This window comes from Caretta caretta, chromosome 19 (assembly GCF_965140235.1).
Source record: "Caretta caretta isolate rCarCar2 chromosome 19, rCarCar1.hap1, whole genome shotgun sequence".
Taxonomy (NCBI): domain Eukaryota; kingdom Metazoa; phylum Chordata; order Testudines; family Cheloniidae; genus Caretta; species Caretta caretta.
The window spans coordinates 22,501-47,029 of NC_134224.1; the positions used below are offsets into that span (position 1 = coordinate 22,501).

The 24,529-nt window shown below is 42.0% G+C and overlaps 1 protein-coding gene across 5 annotated transcripts in view; it reads left to right on the forward strand.

Moving 5' to 3' along the window:
* Positions 1–185: 185 nt before the first annotated feature.
* The window catches only part of RHBDL2 (rhomboid like 2), a 36,487-nt gene continuing 12,143 nt past the window's right edge, over positions 186–24,529 (forward strand). The window contains exons 1-8 of one of the 5 annotated variants that reach the window (XM_048825576.2): positions 186–632; positions 6,835–7,088; positions 10,053–10,201; positions 14,612–14,724; positions 15,025–15,125; positions 16,980–17,040; positions 17,616–17,677; positions 22,055–22,524. In XM_048825576.2, coding sequence (XP_048681533.1) covers positions 6,879–7,088; positions 10,053–10,201; positions 14,612–14,724; positions 15,025–15,125; positions 16,980–17,040; positions 17,616–17,677; positions 22,055–22,234 — 876 coding nt within the window. In that variant the 5' untranslated portion in view covers positions 186–632; positions 6,835–6,878 and the 3' untranslated portion in view covers positions 22,235–22,524. The other 4 variants (XM_048825577.2, XM_075121388.1, XM_048825578.2 and 1 more) reach the window with 4 other exon arrangements.

The following is a 24,529-nucleotide window of genomic DNA, read 5'->3' on the forward strand; positions in this document are numbered from 1 at the left end:
AGGTGGCCGCCACCTCCAGCCCCTAGGCAGAGGAGCTAGGGCAGTCTGCACGGTGCGCGCTGCCCGTGCCAGCAGGCCCCACCCCCGCAGCTCCCATTGGCTGCAGCACCCGGCCAATGGGAGCTGCGGAGCCGGCGCTGGGGGCAGTGTGCAGAGATTCCCTGAACACCCCTCGCCTGGGAGCTGCAGGGGCACGTTGGCGAGCAGGCGCTCGCGGCTCCAGCCGGGCGGGAGCTGAGGCTCGGGGACCGGTGTGCGGCTCGCAGCCGGACACTTGCCGCGGGCCGAATGCGGCCTGCGGGTCCCTCCAGCCCAAGGCCTTGGGCTGCAGCCCCTGAAGCCCCGGCACTGATCCAGCCCTGGGCTGAGGGGTCGGAGGATGCAGTTTGGAGAGACGGGCGTGCGGCCGGGCCGTGTCACTGCGAGGGCGTGTCGGCGGTTGCCCGCCCCGAGAATGTGGCTGAGGGAGGCTCCTCCTGGAGCTGCCGCCGGGGCGGGCCGGGGAGCGGCTCCTCCTGGAGCTGCCGCCGGGGCGGGCCGGGGAGCGGCTCCGGGGGCTGATCCCGCTCTGCAGAAGCAGGAGCGGCCGGCGCAGAGATTTGAGGCGGCAGAGCCGAACTCGGAGTCGCCAGGTAGGCCGGAGCCGAGCCAGGTCCCGGGGCAGCCGGGCGGCGTGACGGGGAGGGGGCGAGCCAGGCCGCCGGCCGGCCGGCGGCAGCGCTTTGGTCTCCGTGGTGGTCCTGTCTGGAAGTCGGGACCAGTCCGTGAGCCATGAGGTAACTTGGCGCCTTGCTCCCCACAGGGAGCCCTTGAGTGTCGCTGAGCCTCGCAGGCGGGGCTGGAAGTCAGCTTCGGTAGCTTTGCTTGGTTCAGCTTCTTGACCTAAAACTCCCCAGAAACGCTTCATGGGGGAAAGCTGCCCAGGCCGTTGCGGGGACAGTCTCTCTGCCTCCTACGTTCAGCGCCAAGCACCAGAGTGCTTTGGCTGGGGAGATACGAGTGTAGTGCGGTCATTTGGGGGTTTTAGTATCCCTGTAAAAACGGCTCTTGCACAGAGAGCCGCTCTAAGGGCTGTGCCTTGAGGCTGAAGAACATTCCTCTGAAATAGCCATGTCACAGCGTTTCCAGTCTATCCTTTCAGCGTGTACAGCCACAGAGTGCTTCTTCAATGAAGTTAGTGGGTTTGTAATTATAATGGCTAGAATTTTTAAAAAACTGTCAGCGGTCTAGGGTCCTGCAGTTGCTTTTGTTCAGTGCCAGTACCACAAAGGCATTCTGTTGGCAATATTTAAAGAACATGTAAAACTTAGACTAGAAACCCATAACAACCAGTAATGCAGCCCAGATAAACTAACACTCTTTTTGATTAAAGGAGATTGAGAAGTGGGTGGAGAAGTGTTTTTTATTTAAACAAAAATTGGCCATAAAGACATCGTATTTTCTTAAATTAGCGTTACACTACAGACAGCTGCTTTATCACAGTGGTAGTTGGACCTATCCAATGTCTGAGAACACATTTAAAAATACCTTCTGCCTAGAGTCTGTTTACCACTCATATCCCGCAAGCTAGATCAAAGACAGTACTTTGAAGCAAGTTCTCTTAGGATCATCTAGATACTATAATAAGTGGGGTGCTTTTTTTTAGTGCCAGTAGTTGTCATTAATGCTTGGAGTTACTACTGAAGTAAAATTTCAGCTTTGCCTAGGGATTCCTTTGCTGTTGGGGCACCATTTTGTTCTTTTTTTAAAAAAGAGGTAAGACTGAGCCTCTCATAGCTATATCCTTAGGAGAAAGAAGGAACATTCTGATATCTAATATAATTTTCCAACTTAGCAGCTGGACAGGTACTTATAGTGCAATGCTCACACTGTCGATGATGGTGCCCCCATTGTGGATGCGATCTGCTGACCAAGGGAGCAAGTGTGAACATGAGATTCTGATTTTTGTCGACAAAAATTAGTAGTGTAGACACGGCCTAGGTCAGAGACTTTCTAGTAAAGAGCGTGTAATTGTTGTTTCTGTTGTTGTGCTTTGATCTAGTGCAGGGGTAGCCAACCTGTGGCTCTGGAGCTACATGCGGCTCTTCAGAAGTTAATATGCGGCTCCTTGTATAGGCACAGATTCCGGGGCTGGAGCTACAGGCACCAACTTTCCAATGTGGCGGAGGGTGCTCACTGCTCAACCCCTGGCTCTGCCACAGGCCCTGCCCCAACTCCACCCCTTCCTGCCCCCTCCCCTGAGCCTGCCGTGCCCTCGCTCCTCCCCCCACAGAGCCTCCTGCACACCATGAAACAGCTGATCGGGAGGTGCAGGGGGGGAGGTGCTGGGAGCAGGGGGGGGAACGGACTGATGGGGGGCTGCTGATGTATTACTGTGGCTCTTTGGCAATGTACATTGGTAAATTCTGTCTCCTCCTCAGCCTCAGGTTGGCCACCCCGATCTAGTGTTTGTCTTTAATAATAGAAAAAACCCAAAGATAAGCAATTTATTTCTGGAACATTATTTTCTTGTGATTGGTTTCTTTTTCGATCAAGGTCAGGACAAAAATATTTGCAAAATCAGGGACAGCTGAGAAGCACGTCTGAGATAAATTATATTAAAAAATGCTTCTGTCTGCAAGTTACGCTGAATTACAACTAAATAAAGGGACACTCAACTTGTGTTTTTTGTTTTTTTTTACCTACTGTTGTTACAAGTAACACTTAAAATGGCTGTCTAAAAGATTATAGAGAGATTTCCTTTTTAAAGTTCATTTACATTGTGCATCTGACAGCACTTTTGTACCATCATTTTTACTGTTCCCCATCTCTCCTTCATGTGTCTTTCACACATCAACTGGAGAGAAATATTTTGTGACTGTAAAACCACAAAATTGACAGAGTTACTTGGAGGATGGGTGTAGCACCAGAAAGTATGTTAGTGTATTTTAATTGACTACATTTCAAGGTGGCTGTACCCATCTAATCAATCTTGGTATTTCTATCTGAGAGAAAAGAAATCTACATAGTATATCTGAAAAACAGAAAGGGCCAGACCTACACTGGCAGAACCTAGGTTGTGGGACTCCAGAGACCCCAACAACCTTCATTCAATGACACTAGCTGACTACAGTCCCCACTCCAGCAGTGGTCTGGACCTGGCTGGTATAGCCTACAGGGGGGGAGACTTGATTCAGTGCATTTCCAGGCAATATCCTATGAAGCCATAAATAAAGCTGCTTCCATTTTGCCCTATGAATCCCAAATGGAAGGGGTCAGTGATACTGCCTCCAGAGGTGTAGAGGATGCAAATTGCTGCTGCTTTAGCTTATAGTTTGAGGTCATTGAATGGGTCATTAAAGAGTTCATGATGGTTGTCCCCCCGCTCCCCCCCCCCCCAAAAAAGGAATTTTTAGCCCCGTAGTCCTAGCCAAAGTCAATTTTAGGTTGTATTGTGCTTACCTTACATTCCCCTGTAATGTTACCTGGAAGCAAGAGTCTTCAGTTCTGTCTTAATTCATGGAATCATAGAATATCAGGGTTGGAAGGGACCTCAGGAGATCATCTAGTCCAACCCCCTGCTCAAAAGCAGGACCCATACCCAATTAAATCATCCCAGCCAGGGCTTTGTCAAGCCTGACCTTAAAAACTTCTAAGGAAGGAGATTCCACCACCTCCCTAGGCAACGCATTCCAGTGTTTCACCACCCTCCTAGTGAAAAAGTTTTTCCTAATATCCAACCTAAACCTCCCCTACTGCAACTTGAGACCATTACTCCTTGTCCTGTCCTCTTCCACCACTGAGAATAGTCTAGAACCATCCTCTCTGGAACTACCAAGCAGCTATCAAATCCCCCCTCATTCTTCTCTTCTGCAGACTAAACAATCCCAGTTCCCTCAGCCTCTCCTCATAACTCATGTGTTCCAGACCCCTAATCATTTTTGTTGCCCTTCGCTGGACTCTCTCCAATTTATCCACATCCTTCTTGAAGTGTGGGGCCCAAAACTGGACACAGTACTCCAGATGAGGCCTCACCAATGTCGAATAGAGGGGGACGATCATGTCCCTCGATCTGCTCGCTGTGCCCCTACTTATACATCCCAAAATGCCATTGGCCTTCTTGGCAACAAGGACACACTGCTGGCTCATATCCAGCTTCTCGTCCACTGTCACCCCTAGGTCCTTTTCCGCAGAACTGCTGCCTAGCCATTCGGTCCCTAGTCTGTAGCTGTGCATTGGGTTCTTCCGTCCTAAGTGCAGGACCCTGCACTTATCCTTATTGAACCTCATCAGATTTCTTTTGGCCCAATCCTCCAATTTGTCTAGGTCCCTCTGTATCCTATCCCTGCCCTCCAGCGTATCTACCACTCCTCCCAGTTTAGTATCATCCGCAAATTTGCTGAGAGTGCAATCCACACCATCCTCCAGATCATTTATGAAGATATTGAACAAAACCGGCCCCAGGACCGACCCCTGGGGCACTCCACTTGACACCGGCTGCCAACTAGACTTGGAGCCATTGATCACTACCCGTTGAGCCCGACAATCTAGCCAACTTTCTACCCACCTTATAGTGCATTCATCCAGCCCATACTTCCTTAACTTGCTGACAAGAATACTGTGGGAGACCGTGTCAAAAGCTTTGCTAAAGTCAAGAAACAATACATCCACTGCTTTCCCTTCATCCACAGAACCAGTAATCTCATCATAAAAGGCGATTAGATTAGTCAGGCATGACCTTCCCTTGGTGAATCCATGCTGGCTGTTCCTGATCACTTTCCTCTCGTGTAAGTGCTTCAGGATTGATTCTTTGAGGACCTGCTCCATGATTTTTCCGGGGACTGAAGTGAGGCTGACTGGCCTGTAGTTCCCAGGATCCTCCTCCTTCCCTTTTTTAAAGATTGGCACTACATTAGCCTTTTTCCAGTCATCCGGGACTTCCCCCGTTCGCCACGAGTTTTCAAAGATAATGGCCAATGGCTCTGCAATCACAGCCGCCAGTTCCTTTAGCACTCTCGGATGCAACTCATCCGGCCCCATGGACTTGTGCACGTCCAGTTTTTCTAAATAGTCCCTAACCACCTCTTTCTCCACAGAGGGCTGGCCATCTATTCCCCATGTTGTGATGCCCAGCACAGCAGTCTGGGAGCTGACCTTGTTCATGAAGACAGAGGCAAAAAAATCATTGAGTACATTAGCTTTTTCCACATCCTCCGTCACTAGGTTGCTTCCCTCATTCATTAAGGGGCCCACACTTTCCTTGGCTTTCTTCTTGTTGCCAACATACCTGAAGAAACCCTTCTTGTTACTCTTAATATCTCTCGCTAGCTGCAGCTCCAGGTGCGATTTGGCCCTCCTAATTTCATTCCTACATGCCCGAGCAATATTTTTATATTCTTCCCTGGTCATATGTCCAACCTTCCACTTCCATAAATAGACACAAATCAGATGTCAAGAATTATAACATTCATAAACCAGTTGGAGAACACTTCAATCTCTCTGGTCACGCAATCACAGACATGAAGGTCGCTATCTTAAAACAAAAAAACTTCAAATCCAGACTCCAGCGAGAAACTGCTGAATTGGAATTCATTTGCAAATTGGATACTATTAATTTAGGCTTAAATAGAGACTGGGAGTGGCTAAGTCATTATGCAAGGTAGCCTGTTTCCTCTTGTTTTTTCCTACCCCCCCCCCCCCCCCCCAGATGTTCTGGTTTAACTTGGATTTAAACTTGGAGAGTGATCAGTTTGGATGAGCTATTACCAGCAGGAGAGTGAGTTTGTGTGTGTATGGGGGTGGGGGGGATGTGAGAAAACCTGGATTTGTGCAGGAAATAGCCCGACTTGATTATGTAAAGAGTTGTCACTTTGGATGGGCTAGCACCAGCAGGAGAGTGAATTTGTGTGGGGGGGTGGAGGGTGAGAAAACCTGGATTTGTGCTGGAAATGGCCCACCTGATGATCACTTTTGATAAGCTATTACCAGCAGGACAGTGGGGTGGGAGGAGGTATTGTTTCATATTCTCTGTGTATATATAAAGTCTGCTGCAGTTTCCACGGTATGCATCCGATGAAGTGAGCTGTAGCTCACGAAAGCTCATGCTCAAATAAATTGGTTAGTCTCTAAGGTGCCACAAGTACTCCTTTTCTTTTTGCGAATACAGACTAACATGGCTGTTACTCTGAAACCTTCCACTTCTTGTAAGCTTCTTTTTTATGCTTAAGATCCGCTAGGATTTCACCGTTAAGCCAAGCTGGTCGCCTGCCATATTTACTATTCTTTCGACACATCGGGATGGTTTGTCCCTGTAACCTCAACAGGGATTCCTTGAAATACAGCCAGCTCTCCTGGACTCCTTTCCCCTTCATGTTAGTCCCCCAGGGGATCCTACCCATCCGTTCCCTGAGGGAGTCGAAGTCTTCTTTCCTGAAGTCCAGGGTCCGTATCCTGCTGCTTACCTTTCTTCCCTGTGTCAGGATCCTGAACTCAACCAACTCATGGTCACTGCCTCCCAGATTCCCATCCACTTTTGCTTCCCCTACTAATTCTTCCCGGTTTGTGAGCAGCAGATCAAGAAAAGCTCCCCCCCCAGTTGGCTCCTCTAGCACTTGCACCAGGAAATTGTCTTGGTGCAAGTGTAGTGTAGTGTTGTGTAGTGTTGCTTTGTGCTGTTAGACAAGAGGTGGAGTGGCTGGTAAAGTTTATAAAGTGCTTTGGGGAAGCTTTCTGGATGAAAAATGATGTGTAAATTTGTCATCATAATGCAAGAGATTATTCTTGTAAAATTTACCAGTCATCTGAATGTTGTGCTGATTGTGTGTAAAATAGTAACCTGTATGTTTGCTGGAACAGGTTTTTGAAATTCCTAAGTATTTGGCCTTTTCCGAGTAAGAAATATGGAGATGGAGAGGATGAACATGGATATGTCTGGTGAGGAGGAAGAGAAGGAAAACAATGAAAGAAACTCTAGAGTTTGTACTACCTGTGACAAGATTCATGAGTCCATTTCCAAATGGATGCTTCCTGAAAATGCCAGAGGAACCTACCTGGAAAGAGCAAACTGTATCCCTCCTCCCCTCTTCATCATTTCCATTAGTATAGCTGAGGTAAGGGTTCTTACCTGGTAACGTAAATGTTTGCATTTGTCTTGCATTGAACACTATTATTTTACAGTAACAATAGTCAAACTATGGGATTTAGATTATACACATTGCAGTTGTTTCACTTTAGAGTCACAGGCTTCTTGTCTGTTGTTCAGCACTGGAGTTTGCATGTGATCATAAAACATACTGAATTGAGCATTTTTAACTTTTTGATTATTTTCCATTTAGTAACTTCTTTCTCATTCATTGCACATTTGAAGCCCATATTATACATATTGACCACTATAACACCCTATTTTCAGTTCCTTGTAAGTCTGGCAAATCTTAACAATGCAGGCTGAAATCTTCCATCTCTGGTTTCTGTTTCATGTTGAATTTTTTAAAATATTTGAGCAAAAATGGTTCAGCATCAGCCTTTTCCGAGAATGAGCTTAGTGGAGAAATAAACTATTTATTTTGCAGATATTTTCTTCTGACTTGAAACTTAGCAGGGGACAGTTCAGAGGTGTCCTAAACCTATTAAAATCCACACTCATTTGGCCAGTTTAAGAGCCTCTTAAAGTTGCTACTGGCACATGTGCAGGAGAACTTGTTCTGCACTTGGTGATTAAGTTTCCTAAAATCCGAAACCGAACTGCATGTGCTCTACTAGAATTCTTTGAATGGGTCAACAAGCATGTGGACAAGGGGTATCCAGTGGATATAGTGTACTTAGATTTTCAGAAAGCCTTTGACAAGGTCCCTCACCAAAGGCTCTTGAGCAAAGTAAGCTATCATGGGATAAGAGGGAAGGTCCTCTCATGGATTGGTAACTGGTTAAAAGATAGGAAACAAAGGGCAGGAATAAATGGTCAGTTTTCAGATTGGAGAGACGTAAATAGTGGTGTCACCCAGGGGTCTGTATTGGGCCCAGTCCTATTGAATATATTTATAAATGATCTGGAAAAAGGGGTAAACAGTGAGGTGGCAAAATTTGCAGATGATACAAAATTGCTCAAGATAGTTAAGTCCCAGGCAGACTGTGAAGAGCTACAAAAGGATCTCTCAAAGTGGGTGACTAGGCAACAAAATGGTAGATGAAATTCAGTGTTGATAAATGCAAAATAATGCACATTGGAAAATATAATCCCAACTATACATATAAAATGATGGGGTCTAAATTGGCTGTCACCACTCAAGAAAGAGATCTTGGAGTCATTGTGGATAGTTCTCTGAAAACATCCACTCAATGTGCAGCAGCAGTCAAAAAAGTGAACAGAATGTTGGGAATCATTAAGAACGGGATAGATAATAAGACAGAAAATATCATATTGCCTCTATATAAATCCATGGTACACCCACTTCTTGAATATTGTGTGCAGATGTGATTGCCCCGTCTCAAAAAAGATATATTGGAATTGGAAAAGGTTCAGAAAAGGGCAACAAAAATGATTAGGAGTATGGAACGGCTGCCATATGAGGAGAGATTAACAAGACTGGGACTTTTCACCTTGGAAAAGAGATGACTAAGGGGGGATATGATGGAGCTCTATAAAATCATGACTGGTGTGGAGAAAGTAAATAAGGAAGTGTTATTTACTCCTTCTCATAACACAAGAACTACGGGTCACCAAATGATATTAATAGGCAGCAGGTTTAAAATAAACAAAAGGAAGTATTTTTTCACGCAACGCACAGTCAGCCTGTTGAACTCCTTGCCAGAGGATGTTGTGAAGGCCAAGAGTATAACAGGTTTCAAAAAAGGACTAGAGAAGTTCATGGAGGATAGGTCCATCAATAGCTACTAGCCAAGATGGACAGGGATGGTGTTCCTAGCCTCTGTTTGCCAGAAGCTGGAAATGGGCGACAGGGAGTGGATCACTTGGTGATTACCTGCTCTGTTCATTCCCCCTGGGGCACCTGGCATTGGCTATTTTTGGAAGACAAGATACTGGGCTAGATGGACCGTTGGTCTGACCCAGTATGGCCATTTTTATGTTCCCAATTTTGATGACCTCGCTGTCCTCCCCAGTCAAAATATCTTTGACCGAGGGAAGGTGTGACCGGGCTATGAGCCCAGGAGTTTTAGTCTTGCCTCTTCCGCTGATTGGTTAATAATTGTCCACTTCTCAATCTTTATCCAGCAAGACTTCATATCCCTAGCAAGTATTATTCCCCCATAGTATATGTGAAGTAACTAAGGACCTTAGACATTTCACAAGCTCACTTCTGGCAGAAATGCTGATAAAATAGAGATCTCTGTGGCAGGCTCCAGTTTCAGCCACATAATCCAACTGTCTCACTGAAAGTATAGGCCAAGTTGTTTTTGGTTATGAAGTCCTGCATACCCAGTGCCTGCAAAAGAACCAGGAATCCTGACTTCTTGTTCTTCTGTGGTCTAGCAAATGCATGATGGAATTTCTTCATTTTTTCAATTTTCTTTTTTCAAAGTCCAGTGTTTGTATGTTGTTTCCTGTGCGAAAAGAATGTTTGAGTTGGAAAACCAGGCACTTGAACATTAGGAAATGCTAGGACTGAGATTGCCTATGTAACCTTAACTCTGCCCCTTTGTGCATTTTGATTAGGTTTCACTTTCTAGTTACATTAACACAAACTTCTTGTTCTACAGTACTGTACTGCTCTGTCATTCAGATCCTGATTCAGCGGAATACTCAGGCATATCCTTAAAATCTATTGAAGTCAATGGGATTAAAGAACGTGCACAGTGGCAAGAACCCCTTTAAATCTGGTATTTCTTAATTTGAGTGCTTGGTTTTTGCATCTCTACCCTTGTTGTTTCCAGTGTGTTCTGACCATTACACACACAGTTGTATGTTAGTGAAATTATGCATTTCTGTATATAGAAGGTTTGAAATCTGCCATGAGACAATTATATATCAAGGATTTGGGGATTATTGGAGGAAAATTGTTTATATTTCATAATTCCAAATGATTGTAGAAGTTGTTAAAGTCTCTCATTGTTTCCAGATGGCTGTATTCATTTATTATGCTGTTTGGAAGCCCCAGAAACAGTGGATCACGCTGGATACAGGTGTCTGGAACAGTCCCTTTATTTATAGGCCTGACAAGAGGGATGAAGCTTGGAGATTCATTTCTTATATGCTAGTGCATGCTGGGTAAGCAATGTAACAATGGACTCTACAAACAGTCAACCTGTGGAACTCTTTGCCAGAGGATGTTGTGAAGGCTAAGACTATAACAAGGTCAAACAAGAACGAGATAAGTTCTTGGAGGATAGGTCCATCAGTGACTATTAACCAGGATGGGCAGGGATAGTGTCCCTAGCCTCTGTTTGCCAGAAGCTGGGAATGGGTGACAGGGGATGGATCACTTGATGATTCCCTGTTCTGTTCATTCCCTCTGAAGTACCTGGCATTGGCCACTGTTGGAAGATAGGATACAGGCTAGATGGACCTTTGGTCTGACCCAGTCTGGCCATTCTTATGTTCTAAACAGGTTTTTCAGAGAAGCCAAAGGGAGTTAGGTGCCACTCCATTAGGTTCCTCTGAAAATCTCAATCTGCGTTAAAAATTCATGTATTCATTTAGGAAAATGAAAGATTTTACCTTGTAAGATTTATAAAGATGATGTGGTCAGGATCCTAGTTTTAAGACTTGTCTGCAGGATGATGTTTCTGGGGCAGTAGGATCTGCATCATGATAGGCTGTCCCCTTAAAGGTAGTGATGCCTAGTTGTGAGCCAACCCCAGTCACATGGTATGGCCCTTCCAATATTTTGTGAGGTTTTGATATAGGCTAAGAAATAAGAGGTATTTGTGGCAAGGAAGCAGTCCCAAGAATAAATAATGTTTGGGAGAAATTTTATTACGTTTTTTTTTTAAGGGCCTTGGATCAGGAGCCTTGCAGAGTGGCCAGGGCAAGGCTCCCCTCTCACCCAACCAACCGGGTATGAGGTAGAAGAAGGGGACTAGTATGCTGCCTCTTCCCTGATAACAGGGCAGACAACAGCAGGAGAGCACTGCCTGTTGTACCCTCTGAGCCTGAGGACTAGTTAGGGAAAGGGGCCAGCTGAAAGTTGATAAGGCCCTACAGCTGTCCTAAATGATAACCCAGTGCAAAAGAGGAGAATGGAAGGCTGCTCTTTCAAGGAGAGAAACTGATGGAAATATCGCCCAGCTCTGGGAGGAGGGCTGGGACCTCCTGAACAGGAGCAAAAAGTCGGTGATATTGGTTTTGAAATAACCCAGTCTAAGTAATTAGTTGAAATAACCTGAGTTGGTGCTGGAGGCAATGAACCTGCAGGGCCACAAAGGTGGCCATGTTCAAGGGAAGCTCCCCATGACAGGGTCAGTAATGACAAGAGTGCCACCTAGTGAACTGCCAGCACCGCTTCCTGCAGCAGTGAGGTGTCACTCTCCATTCCAAAATCTGGCCTAATCCATCTGTGTTTAGTTTGCGAGATCAGTACAAGGTAGTATAGATATCATGGCAATAGTATAGTTTTAATCCTACCTGAAAAGATACAAAGAAGAGCAACAAAAATGATTAAAGGCAAGGAACAGCTTCCATATGAGGAAAGATTAAACAGACTGGAGCTGTTCGGCTTTGAACAGAGATGTCTAAGGGGGGACAAGATAGATGTCTAAAACATCATGAGTAGTGTGGAGAAAGTGAATAAGGAAGTGTTACTTACTCCTTCACTAACACAAGAACTAGGGGTCTCCCTGTACAATTAATAGGCAGCAGCTTTAGAACAAACATAGAATCATAGAATATCAGGGTTGGAAGGGACCCCAGAAGGTCATCTAGTCCAACCCCCTGCTTGAAGCAGGACCAATTCCCAGTTAAATCATCCCAGCCAGGGCTTTGTCAAGCCTGACCTTAAAAACCTCTAAGGAAGGAGATTCTACCACCTCCCTAGGTAACGCATTCCAGTGTTTCACCACCCTCTTAGTGAAAAAGTTTTTCCTAATATCCAATCTAAACCTCTCCCACTGCAACTTGAGACCATTACTCCTCGTTCTGTCATCAGCTACCATTTGAGAACAGTCTAGAGCCATCCTCTTTGGAACCCCCTTTCAGGTAGTTGAAAGCAGCTATCAAATCCCCCCTCATTCTTCTCTTCTGCAGGCTAAACAATCCCAGCTCCCTCAGCCTCTCCTCATAAGTCATGTGTTCCAGACCCCTAATCATTTTTGTTGCCCTTCGCTGGACTCTCTCCAATTTATCCACATCCTTCTTGAAGTGTGGGGCCCAAAACTGGACACAGTACTCCAGATGAGGCCTCACCAATGTCGAATAGAGGGGAATGATCACGTCCCTCGATCTGCTTGCTATGCCCCTACTTATACATCCCAAAATGCCATTGGCCTTCTTGGCAACAAGGGCACACTGCTGACTCATATCCAGCTTCTCGTCCACTGTCACCCCTAGGTCCTTTTCCGCAGAACTGCTGCCTAGCCATTCGGTCCCTAGTCTGTAGCTGTGCACTGGGTTCTTCCGTCCTAAGTGCAGGACCCTGCACTTATCCTTATTGAACCTCATCAGATTTCTTTTGGCCCAATCCTCCAATTTGTCTAGGTCCTTCTGTATCCTATCCCTCCCCTCCAGCGTATCTACCACTCCTCCCAGTTTAGTATCATCCGCAAATTTGCTGAGAGTGCAATCCACACCATCCTCCAGATCATTTATGAAGATGTTGAACAAAACCGGCCCCAGGACCGACCCTTGGGGCACTCCACTTGATACCGGCTGCCAACTAGACATGGAGCCATTGATCACTATCCGTTGAGCCCGACAATCTAGCCAGCTTTCTACCCACCTTATAGTGCATTCATCCAGCCCATACTTCCTTAACTTGCTGACAAGAATACTGTGGGAGACCGTGTCAAAAGCTTTGCTAAAGTCAAGAAACAATACATCCACTGCTTTCCCTTCATCCACAGAACCAGTAATCTCATCATAAAAGGCGATTAGATTAGTCAGGCATGACCTTCCCTTGGTGAATCCATGCTGGCTGTTCCTGATCACTTTCCTCTCATGCAAGTGCTTCAGGATTGATTCTTTGAGGACCTGCTCCATGATTTTTCCAGGGACTGAAGTGAGGCTGACTGGCCTGTAGTTCCCAGGATCCTCCTCCTTCCCTTTTTTAAAGATTGGCACTACATTAGCCTTTTTCCAGTCATCCGGGACTTCCCCCGTTCGCCACGAGTTTTCAAAGATAATGGCCAATGGCTCTGCAATCACAGCTGCCAATTCCTTCAGCACTCTCGGATGCAACTCGTCCGGCCCCATGGACTTGTGCACGTCCAGCTTTTCTAAATAGTCCCTAACCACCTCTATCTCCACAGAGGGCTGGCCATCTCTTCCCCATTTTGTGATGCCCAGCGCAGCAGTCTGGGAGCTGACCTTGTTAGTGAAGACAGAGGCAAAAAAAGCTTTGAGTACATTAGCTTTTTCCACATCCTCTGTCACTAGGTTGCCTCCCTCATTCAGTAAGGGGCCCACACTTTCCTTGGCTTTCTTCTTGTTGCCAACATACCTGAAGAAACCCTTCTTGTTACTCTTGACATCTCTTGCTAGCTGCAGCTCCAGGTGCGATTTGGCCCTCCTGATATCATTCCTACATGCCCGAGCAATATTTTTATACTCTTCCCTTGTCATATGTCCAACCTTCCACTTCTTGTAAGCTTCTTTTTTATGTTTAAGATCCGCTAGGATTTCACCATTAAGCCAAGCTGGTCGCCTGCCATATTTACTATTCTTTCGACACATCGGGATGGTTTGTCCCTGTAACCTCAACAGGGATTCCTTGAAATACAGCCAGCTCTCCTGGACTCCTTTCCCCTTCAAGTTAGTCCCCCAGGGGATCCTGGCCATAAGAAAGTACTTCTTCACACAATGTGCCAATCAATCTGTGGAATTCATTGCTAGGGTCCAAAGGTACAACTGGGTTAAAAAAAGAATTAGATAAGTTCATGGAGGACAGGTCCATCAATGATTATTAGCCAAGAGGGTCAAGGCTGCAACCCCGTTCTTTGGGTGTCCCTAGACCTCTGACTGCCAGAAGCTGGGGCTGCATGACGGGGGATGGATCACTCAATAATTGCTCTGTTCTGTTCATTTCCTCTGGTGCATCTGGCACTGGCCTGTCATAAGGATACTGGGCTAAATGGACCATGGATCTGACCCATTATGGCCATGTTTTACTTTTTTTTTTTTTTTTTTTTTTGAGACCTGTTCTTCATAACCTGTGGTCCAGTTCTGCCCTTCCACCAGAGTGCCTTACTCTGACTTATATGCAGACTCTGGCCTTCCTGATCCAAATGCATAGCCCAGACTCCACCCCCTAAAAAGTAAGGCTTACTTATTTTCAGTTATTTGAGTATATAATTATAACAGCTTTTATTTTGTCTTACTGACTTTTAAAAAAGTTATTTTGGCTGTAGAAATAAAGCCCCCAGGATGCTAGCATGCCATTTTATTATGTATTCGCTATAGTTTGAGAAAACTTTAAGTGTTAATTACAGTTTTGATATTTAAATATCAACATGTTTTTCCTTGCAGCATTCAACACATTTTAGGAAATCTCTTTCTGCAACTTATTTTGGGGATCCCCTTAGAAATGGTTCATAAAGGGCATCGGGTTAGTCTGGTGTATCTCGCAGGAGTGATTGGAGGTCAGTGTGTAATGGGAAATGGGTAAGTTTAAATGAAGAACTGTCTGTATCAGAAAATCAATGTATATTATTGCCACATCCCCTTTCCTGAACAGGGCAATCAAAGTTGTTAGTATACTGGATTGTGTAACATAACGAGTTCTCTTGGTGCAGAGAATGTTTGGACTCCAACCTTTTACCGTAATAACATACTAGAAAACAACCCTATGTTCCACTCTACTCCTCTCAGGTGTTTACAGAAAATGTCTTCTTAAAGTTGCCATCAGGACTCTAGTTCTAAGGACATTTCTGTCTTTTCAGGTTCCTTGGCTAGCTCAGTCTGTGATCCCCTCCAGGCTCTCGTAGGGGCTTCAGGAGGAGTCTATGCTCTCATTGGAGGATACTTTATGAATGTTTTAGTGGTAAGGAAACAATTAGAAATGCACAGAAAAAAAACCAGATTCTTTGTGGATCCTTGTTCACTTTTGGGTAAATCTTATTTGTGTAAATAAGATGTTCAATTTTTTTTGGCAAAGAGGAATAATTAAGGAAAATGTAACTCCCACATACATATATGCTGAACAAACCATGTCTGTCCTTGAGAAATCAAAGCTTTATAGATGCTTTTTGTGCTATTAAAAGAGGAAAAAGTGAATATAGCAGTTGACATCATTTTCAGCCAAAGTGACATTGCACTATAGAAACTGCCATTTGTGATACCATGTAGTGCAGTATTCTGTCTCAGCTAGTGGCCAAAATCGGATGCTTTAGAAGTATAGGAAACCCCACAATTATGGAATAAGCTGCAAACAAAACAAAACCAAAAAACCCCCCTAAACTCTAGGGCTTCAGTTAGAACTTGACTGATGCCCTGAAGCATGAGGGTTTGTATATCTCTTTAAAAATTGGCTATATATTCATGTAAATGTCTCATTGTACTGATCTCATTTTGGATGCAGTAGTTCAGCTTAACAGGAACTTTAAACCTTTATTTTGTGAATCTTTTATGTCTATCTCCCACACATACCAAAAAGCAATACAAACCCCAGCTTAATCAAACTTGCAGTCTAACGTAAAATCTTGGTGACCTCAGCATTGTTTAGCCAGAATAACTTCCCAAATGCTTGGAATGTGTGACAATCAGATGTTCTGGTCTTTCAGTATAAATGATGTAAAAGCACATGAGATCACTGTTAAGGTTTTGCATTGGAATGCAAGTTTTATGAAGCTGGGGTACATACTGATTTTTGGTGTCTGTGGGCGATGGAAGTGAAAACCGTATGGAGTATTGGTGAGCATTATCACTAAAGTTTTAGGGAAAACAAAGGTGGAAAGGAGTGTATAGGTCTCTCCCAGTAACTTGTTACTTTCTTTCTTTTAAGATTTCAGATGAAGTGTCATGCTACATAATCTTAACTGCAACTAAACATATTTTTGTTTGCTAATTAAGGTCTTGGCTTCAGTGATCTCTAGTGTCAGAGAGGCTGACTGTACACTGGGTGGCTTTTTAAAAAATGATTTAATTTAATCAGTCACCAAAGGTGGGTCCTACTCTTTTAATTCTAAACATTGCTAAACATTAGTTCATGGAAACATCAGTTCTTCAGCAAATCTTCTCTTAAGTAGTTCAGTCAGCAGTCAGACCTTTCCTTTCTGTGTGATCAGAGGCAGTATGAATTATAAATGACACATTAAAGACTTCATATCACTAGAGTTTTCAAGTAAACAATGATGGGGCCTGGTTCAGCAAATAGCATTGAGTCTCCACCACCAAAGGCATGAGAGGCGCTAAAGAAAATTGGTATCCTTTGTGTAAGACAAAAACATTGTTTTGCTGGATAATCATTCTCAAAGGGCTGACAGTACACAGATTGCATCTTCTTTTTTAGTAATTTTTATCACCAAAAAGCATACAAAAGGACATGTGTTTTCATTATAAAATAAGGAGGAATGTGAAAGATGTGATAATAGCAGTGGTCTAGTGGATTAAGCTGCTTGTTGTTGGAGTTTGGGCATGCCACTTTCCCTTTCTGTGCCTCAGTTTCCTCATCTGTAAAATGGGGAGAATGATACTGACTCTCCTTAGTCAAATGCTTTGTGATTGTTTGAAAGGCGCTATAGAAATGTAGGATGTTACTTAGTGTATATTAATATACCTAAGTGGACTGTGGTGTGTGTGGGTGTGTGTGTGTATGTATGTATGTATATATGTGTATGCATGTACAAGTCCATGTGTATAATTATATAGCTTAATTGTTTCTTTTTTTCTCTCCAAGAACTTCAGAGAAATGATTCCTTTGTTTGGAGTCTTCAGATTGCTCCTCATCGGGATTATAGGTAATTTTAATCCTACCTAGTGTATATGTGATAATAAAAACTATACAAGACACACAGTATTAAACTGTACAAAAATGAATGCCCATTTGGAGTCCAAAAGACTAATAGTCAGGGAGGTATCAGTTGCATATTATTCAGTTTTCTAGAACCACAAAGTAAATGTAAATTGGGGTTAGGTTAAATTATAATGTAAACTGATCTGAGCCTTAAACTATTTAGTGTTTCTTTGTGTTTTTAAATACTACTAATTACCTGTGTAGTGCCACAAGCTACGTATGGTGCTTGATAAAACTCTAGCTAAATTTTGCTCTGTTAGAAGGGTGATACTGAAGTCAATAGGAGTTGGAATCCTGTGGCTGAGAGTAGAATTTGGCCAGATTCTTATTTTACTAGTTGCTGCATTTTACTCCAAAAGAGACTGCTTCAGTTGTGGGTGAGATGATCTCTTTGTAGTTAGCTTTGTAGATGCCACTAGAAGACATACCATGTTGTTACTTACACCCATTATTTGGATTTGTTTCTGAAATGTCTTGTCAATTTGAATGAACAATCTTACGATGATTGTGTTTTTTTAGTTGGAACAGATATGGGATTTGCTCTGTACAGAAGATTTATAGCTCCTGTGAATGGGCCTCAAGTAAGTGTAGTCTTCACTAAAATAGCTTGGATAAATTATAACTAATGCTCTACTAGTCCTTAGATAATACCTCAGTATTAAGTATTGGAATTTAGTAGAAAAAATAGTGTTTCAAATAGTGAAAGATTGTGATTCCTGTTGCACAAAGAAACAAAATGGCCCATAATCCCAACTATACATACAAAATGATGGGGTCTAAATTAGTTATTACCTTCACAAAACCAATCTTGGAGTCATCGTGGATAGTTCTGTGTAAACATCTGCTCAATATGCAGTGGCAGTCAAAAAAGCTAACAGAATGTTAGGAACCATTAGGAAAGGGAGAGATAATAAGATGGAAAATATCATAATGACATTATATAAATCCATAGTATGCCCAGACCTTGAATACTGCATGATGTTCTGGTTGCCCCATCTCAAAAATGTATATTAGAAATGGAAAAGGTACAGAGAAGGACAACAAATATGATTATGGATATGGAATAGCTTTCACACAAGGAGAGAGAGAAAAGACTGGGATTGTTCAGTTTAGAAGAGAGATGACTTAAGAGGGGATATCATAAAGGTCTATACAATCATGAATGGTGTGGAGAAAGTGAATAGGAAAGTGTTGTTTTTTATCCCTTCACGTAACATAAGAACCAGGGCTCACCCAATGAAATTAATAGGCAGCAGCTTTAAAATAAATATAAGGAAATACTTCTTCATACAACATGCAATCAACTTGTGGAACTTGCTGCTGGTGGATGTTGTGAAGGCCAAAATTATAACTGGGTTCAAAGAAGAATTAGGTAAATTCATTTAGGATAGGTCCAACAATGGCTTTTAGTCAAGATGGTCAGGGACTCAACCCCATGCTCTGGGTATCCCTAACCCTCTTACTGCCAGAAGATGGGACTGGACGATAGGATAGATTACTCAATAAGTGCCTTGTTCATTCCCTCTGAAGTATCTGGTAGTGGCCACTGTCAGAAGACAGGATACTGGGCTAGATGAACCATTGGTCTGACCCAGTATAGCCATTCTTATGTTCTTATGAGAGAAAGTAAACTGTTTTTTTTCATAGAGTGATAAATTCTAAGCCAGAAGGGACCATTGTGGTCACATAGTCTGAGCTCTTGTATAACGCAGGCAAGAGAACTTCCCCAGAATAATAGCTAGAAAAAACATCCAATCTTGATTTAAATATTTTTAGTAATGGAGAATCCACCATAACTATTTTGTAAATTGTCGCAATGGTTAATTACCTACTATGTCAAAATTTACACCTTATTTCCAGTCTGAATTTGTCTAGCTTCAACTTCCAGCCATTGAATTGTGTCATACCTTTTTCTGTTAGATTGAAGAGCCCATTATTAAATATTTGTTCCCCATGTAGATATTTAGAGTGTAAGCAAGTCACCCCTTAACCTTCTCTTTGTTAAGATTGAGCTCCTTCAGTCTATCTGTCGATCACTATAAAGTATGTTTTCTAATCCTTAATCATTCTCGTGGCTCTTCTCTAAACCCTCTCCAGTTTATCAACATCCTTCTCAAATTGTGGACACCAGAACTGGATGATATTCCAGCAATGCTTGCACCAATGCCAAATACAGAAGTAAAATAACCTCTCTAATTCTGCTTGAGATTTCCCTGGATCACATTAGCTCTTTTGGCCACAGCATCACACTGGGAGCTCATGTTTAGCTGATTATCCACCATGACACCCAAATCTTTTTCAGTATCACTGCTTCCCAGGATAGTCCTCCATCCTATAAGTATGGCCTACATTCTTTGTTCCTACATGTACGTTTACATTTACCCATATTAAAACCCATATTGTTTGCTTCTGCCCAGTTTACCAAGTGATTCAGGTTGCTCTGAATTGGTGACCTGTCCTCTTCATTATTTACAGCTTCTCCAACTTTTGTGTCATCTGCAGACTTTATCAGTGACTTTGTATTTTCTCCCAGGTCATTGAAAAAAATCCTAAATCGTGTAGGACCAAGCAGTGATCCCTGAGGGACCCCACTGGAAACAGACCCGCTTAATGATGATTCCTTTACAACTAAATTTTGAGCCAATTTTTAGTCCCTTGAATGTATGCCATGTTAATTCTATATCATCGTCGTTTTTAATCAAAATGTCGTGCGGTACCAAGTCAAATGCCTTCCAGAAGCTTGTGCATAGTAGGTCAACACTATTGCCTTTATCAACCAAACTTGTAATCTCATAAAAAAATATTAAATTAATTTGTCAGGATCTATTTTCTATAAACCCATGTTGATTTTCATTCATTACATTACTCTCCTTTAATTCTTTATTAATTGAGTCCTGTGTCAGCCATTCCATTGTCTTGACCAGGATGGATATCAGTCTGATCGATATCAGCCTATAATTACGCAAGTTACCCTGTTTACTCTTTTTAAAAATCGGCACAACATTACCTTTCTTCCAGTCTTCTGGAACTTCCTTGGTGCTCCAAGACTTATTGAAAATCAACATCAGCAGTCTAAGGAGCTCCTCAGATGGCTTTGTTAAATCTCTTGGATGCAAGTTATCTGGACCTGCTGATTTTAAAATGTCTAATGTTAGTAGCTTCTGTTTAACATTTCCAGAGATACTAATAGAATGGAAAGGTTTCAGAGTAGCAGCCATGTTAGTCTGTATCCGCAAAAAGAAAAGGAGTACTTGTGGCACCTTAGAGACTAACAAATGCATGCATCTGATGAAGTGAGCTGTAGCTCATGAAAGCTTATGCTCAAATAATTTGTTAGTCTCTAAGGTATTATTAATTCTACCATTTCCATCTAGTAGTGGACCAATACCATTATCAGGATTTTTTTGTTCATAATATATTTTAAAAAATCCTTCTTACTGTCCTTAATTGTGCGAGCCATAGAGTTCTCTCTGTGTCCCTTTACTTCCCTTCTTAATTTTCTACAGTTCCTAACTTCTGATTTATATTCATTACTATCAACTTCGCATTTCTTCCATTTGTTACTTTTTTTATAGCTGCCTTCACTTCCCCTCTAAATCAGGAGCCTTCTTTCTCAACTGTGGGATTGTGACTTGTTAGGCATCTAGTTAGGTGTCCTTTGATGATTACCAATTATCATTCACATTTTTCTGATAAAATTCTTCCTCCAAGCTACTTGGCTTATAAAAGTTGAAGATACATTTGTTAACTTAACTTAAATTTGTTAAATAACTTAAATAATGTATAGGCAGAGCTGGGATGGGTGCTTACTATAATATCTATATACATTGAAAAAAGCCGTTACCTCTGTCTGAGACCAACATTTTTGGTAAATTTAAAGACGACTTTCCTTGTAGAAGCTGTATCCAGCCATGAAACAGGCTACATATTTAATAAAATATTATCTTTATGGAATACAGCATTGCATGTAGATTTCTTCACTATACTGCCAATGTACTTGTGTAGTAATTCATGCAGGTAACTTACTACTGATTAAGATAACTACGGGTCTATTTTAAACTCAGAGTAAGTAAAGCAAGACTTTTATCTCTTGCTGTTTATTGTTTAATCACAATGAACATCCTAAAGGAAGTATAGTTGTGTTTAAGATTTACTATGTACTTGAGCATGGACAGCACACTTATCTTTCAGAACAAAGGGCAGACAAGGGCACTGCTCTTGAACTATTTAAATTGTAATAAATAGCACAGTCCCCATAAATACATTTTTATGAAGAATGGTGTGGGGAGGAAGGCTTGTGGTGGAATAGTGGTTGAAGGCGTGGTAAACCAGGTCAGGAATACTGTTCCGTTATACCATAGGGGCACATGGTATAAAGCAGGAAGGAAATTATGATGTGCCTAGGCATGCATCTTGAGCACAGGCATGGAGAAAAATAGCCAGGAGCAAGGAGGGAGCCTAGAAGGTAGGAACCTGAAAAACAGACAGGGAGTTCCTATATCCTGTGCACACTGACTTTTAGTGAATCAGTAGGGAACCATGTTCCCTTGGAGTCAGTTCTGAAGGAATGTCCCAGCATGGCATTAGGGACATGCCATATTTTGGATGAGGCATAAAACTGTGATCAAAGATGTCATGACTCTCTTCATAAAAGTATATCCACATTCTAGCCAAATTCCCAGTTCTGAATAATTTAATTCTACCTCCCTAGATTCATGCCTGCAGTTTTAATTTGATATGTAGCTGTACACTACTAAACAGCTACTGCCTTCCATCAGAGTAGCTACATTTAAATACTAATGATCCCTATGTATTCTTTACCTATCTCATAGGCATGCGTTAAAGCTAAAGTAATAGTTATAAGTGCTTTCAAATCCTTGGATGAATAATGTTACAGAAGTGCTGGTATTCCTCAGTCTTGAAATGTAACTTAACAGTTTACTTCTTTTTCTCTTAAGGTGTCCTTTGTGGCTCACATTGCTGGTGGCCTAGCTGGGATGTCAATAGGTTATGTCATTTTCAGCTGTTTTGATAAGAACTTTATAAAAGATCCAAGATTTTGGATCTCCATTGTTGCTTTTTTAGTCTTTCTGGTGTTTGCTGTATTTTTCAACATCTTTCTTTCACCAGCAAACTAAACTGCACCACCCACAAAAGAAACACTTAAATCATCAGGAAGACAACTTTTAAAAAAAGAAAAATTACAGTTTTATAACTTCAAAAGGACTCCATAAATGTTGCTTTTTTAAATAATGGTTGTGTACAGACTTGAATTTTTAAAGCATTAGACCATCATTTTTATGGTTATCCTATCTCAGAAATGAAATATAGTTATTTAAAATATGACCTTTTAAAAATCATATGTAAGCTTTTCTATTTTCTATTGCTTTTTATACTGTTAAATTAAATAAACATCAAGGGATCCTGATTGCTTTGGAATACTTCTTGCAGCTTTTGTTTTGAACTTTTGTGACATGAATCAGTAATACTCATTTGGAAGAAATTACTTCTTCCAATACCAGCTTTCTAACCTCAAAACAAAGAGAAAAATGTTGATCACCACAATAAAGAGTTCTTTTAGAGAAAAAATTGTGGTGTGATATTTTTACAGTTGAGTAGCAAGTGTGATGATTCTTGATCTTTGTCACCTATAGTCAAAGCTTCAGGTACTTGGACACAGACCTTAAGTCCAGGCTGCTGCAATGTCTCTGGATTCTGTGACATTCTGCTTCAACAGACTGGAAATTCAGTGGCAGCTCCATTCATTTGGAAAAAAAACAGATTTTTACAGGAATGACAACTTTACTATTGTGGGCAAGTTTTTCATAACTGCCTTCTTCAGGGTTTCTTGCATCTTCTTCTGAAGTACTCAGAAGTGGCCACTGTTAAGAGACGGTATAAAACTTGATGGACGACTGGTCTGATCCAGCATTGCAGGTTTTATGTGCCAATGAAATATGAACATGAAGATGCTGCTGTACTGGTTGTATTCATCTTTATATTAAACTTTATTTTACATTGTGCAGTTTTCAGTATGCTGCACAGTTGTATATTGATAATGCAGCACATTGCTAGAAGTTGGATGTTTTGGCAGCTTGGTTTTCACATCTGAGGAGGCATGGAAGCTAGTTTGTGGTTGTGGAACAGGAACATTCTCTAGATGTTTCTGCTAAAATTATCAGCACTGAAAGAGTTGTTGACATCTTAATTGCCATTATGATCCATACTTGATATCCTAGTGAGACAAAGGGGACACTTGTCAGAGCTATTGGTTTGTTTGTAGAATGAGGAAGACAACACTTCAAATTAAATTTGATTTATATTTCAAAGTTATTTTTACAACCTGAGGGTTACATACACTTTTAATGGAAGTCTAGAGTCTAGAACAATGATTGGGCAAAAAGTGGATTACACAGTGCATTCCATGCAGTCTTGCAAAACACATGATGCTACATCTGTCTGAGGAAAAGCAGTTTTGTGCTTCTGCCATTACCAGTTAAAACATGCTTAAATAGATAATGGTTTTCATTGTAACTTGATCTTGATCGTAATGTGGACTTATCTGATTTAGGATTTCCCTTTGCTCTGAATTTCCCTAAACTATTGAGGATGAGCAGTTAACACAGCTGCAGCTGATGTACACTGATTGTCCGGGTTCCCAGCTACCTACCTCTACAACAGCCACTGTGAAAGTGCCCCCAACTTGTTGTCTTCCTCCTTTCTCCTGGAGGGAAAAAATTTCATTGTAGGTTGTGAAGTCCACCTGTTCCTCCCCATCTCGAATTGATACTATTTCATTTGCCACTTTCTCCTTGTTTAAGAATAGTGACTTACCCATATGCTGAGACCTCTATGCTTTAATTATTTTCTATTGGTAAAGATGTGACTCTTTACATTTTGGTGACTTGACTTTGTCCAGTTACTGGTCCAAATTTCTAAATAACTTGCACACTGTCTGTTCTGTAATTTTCTTTGAGAATTTATGCATTTAATGATTGCAAAGTATACAAGTGCTTCCTGCTTTCTTTATTGTGGCTCTTTTTCACAGAAAGAGGAGATATGAAGAGTAGCCAAATCTATGCTAATTAGTAAACAACTCTGATTTGTGGAAGAAATATAGACCTTTTGGATGATCTGAAGGACAAACCCAATTTTTGCAAACAGTGCTTATGTAAGCAGAAGCACAGAAATGTTCACTACCAATCAGCAGTTACCTCAGGCTTTGTGAACTGATCTAAAAACTATTGTGGGGGAGGGGAGGAATGTGGTACCTCTAGTTTTATACATACTTTCTCTCTATGCATATCCATACATATCAACAGTTATACTTTTTAAATGTTAATTACAAATTTACCAGAACATCAAAGAAAGTGACAGGAATAAGCCTAGCCATAAGAAAACTCATGCATCCTGGGGTTATTTGTACTTCTATT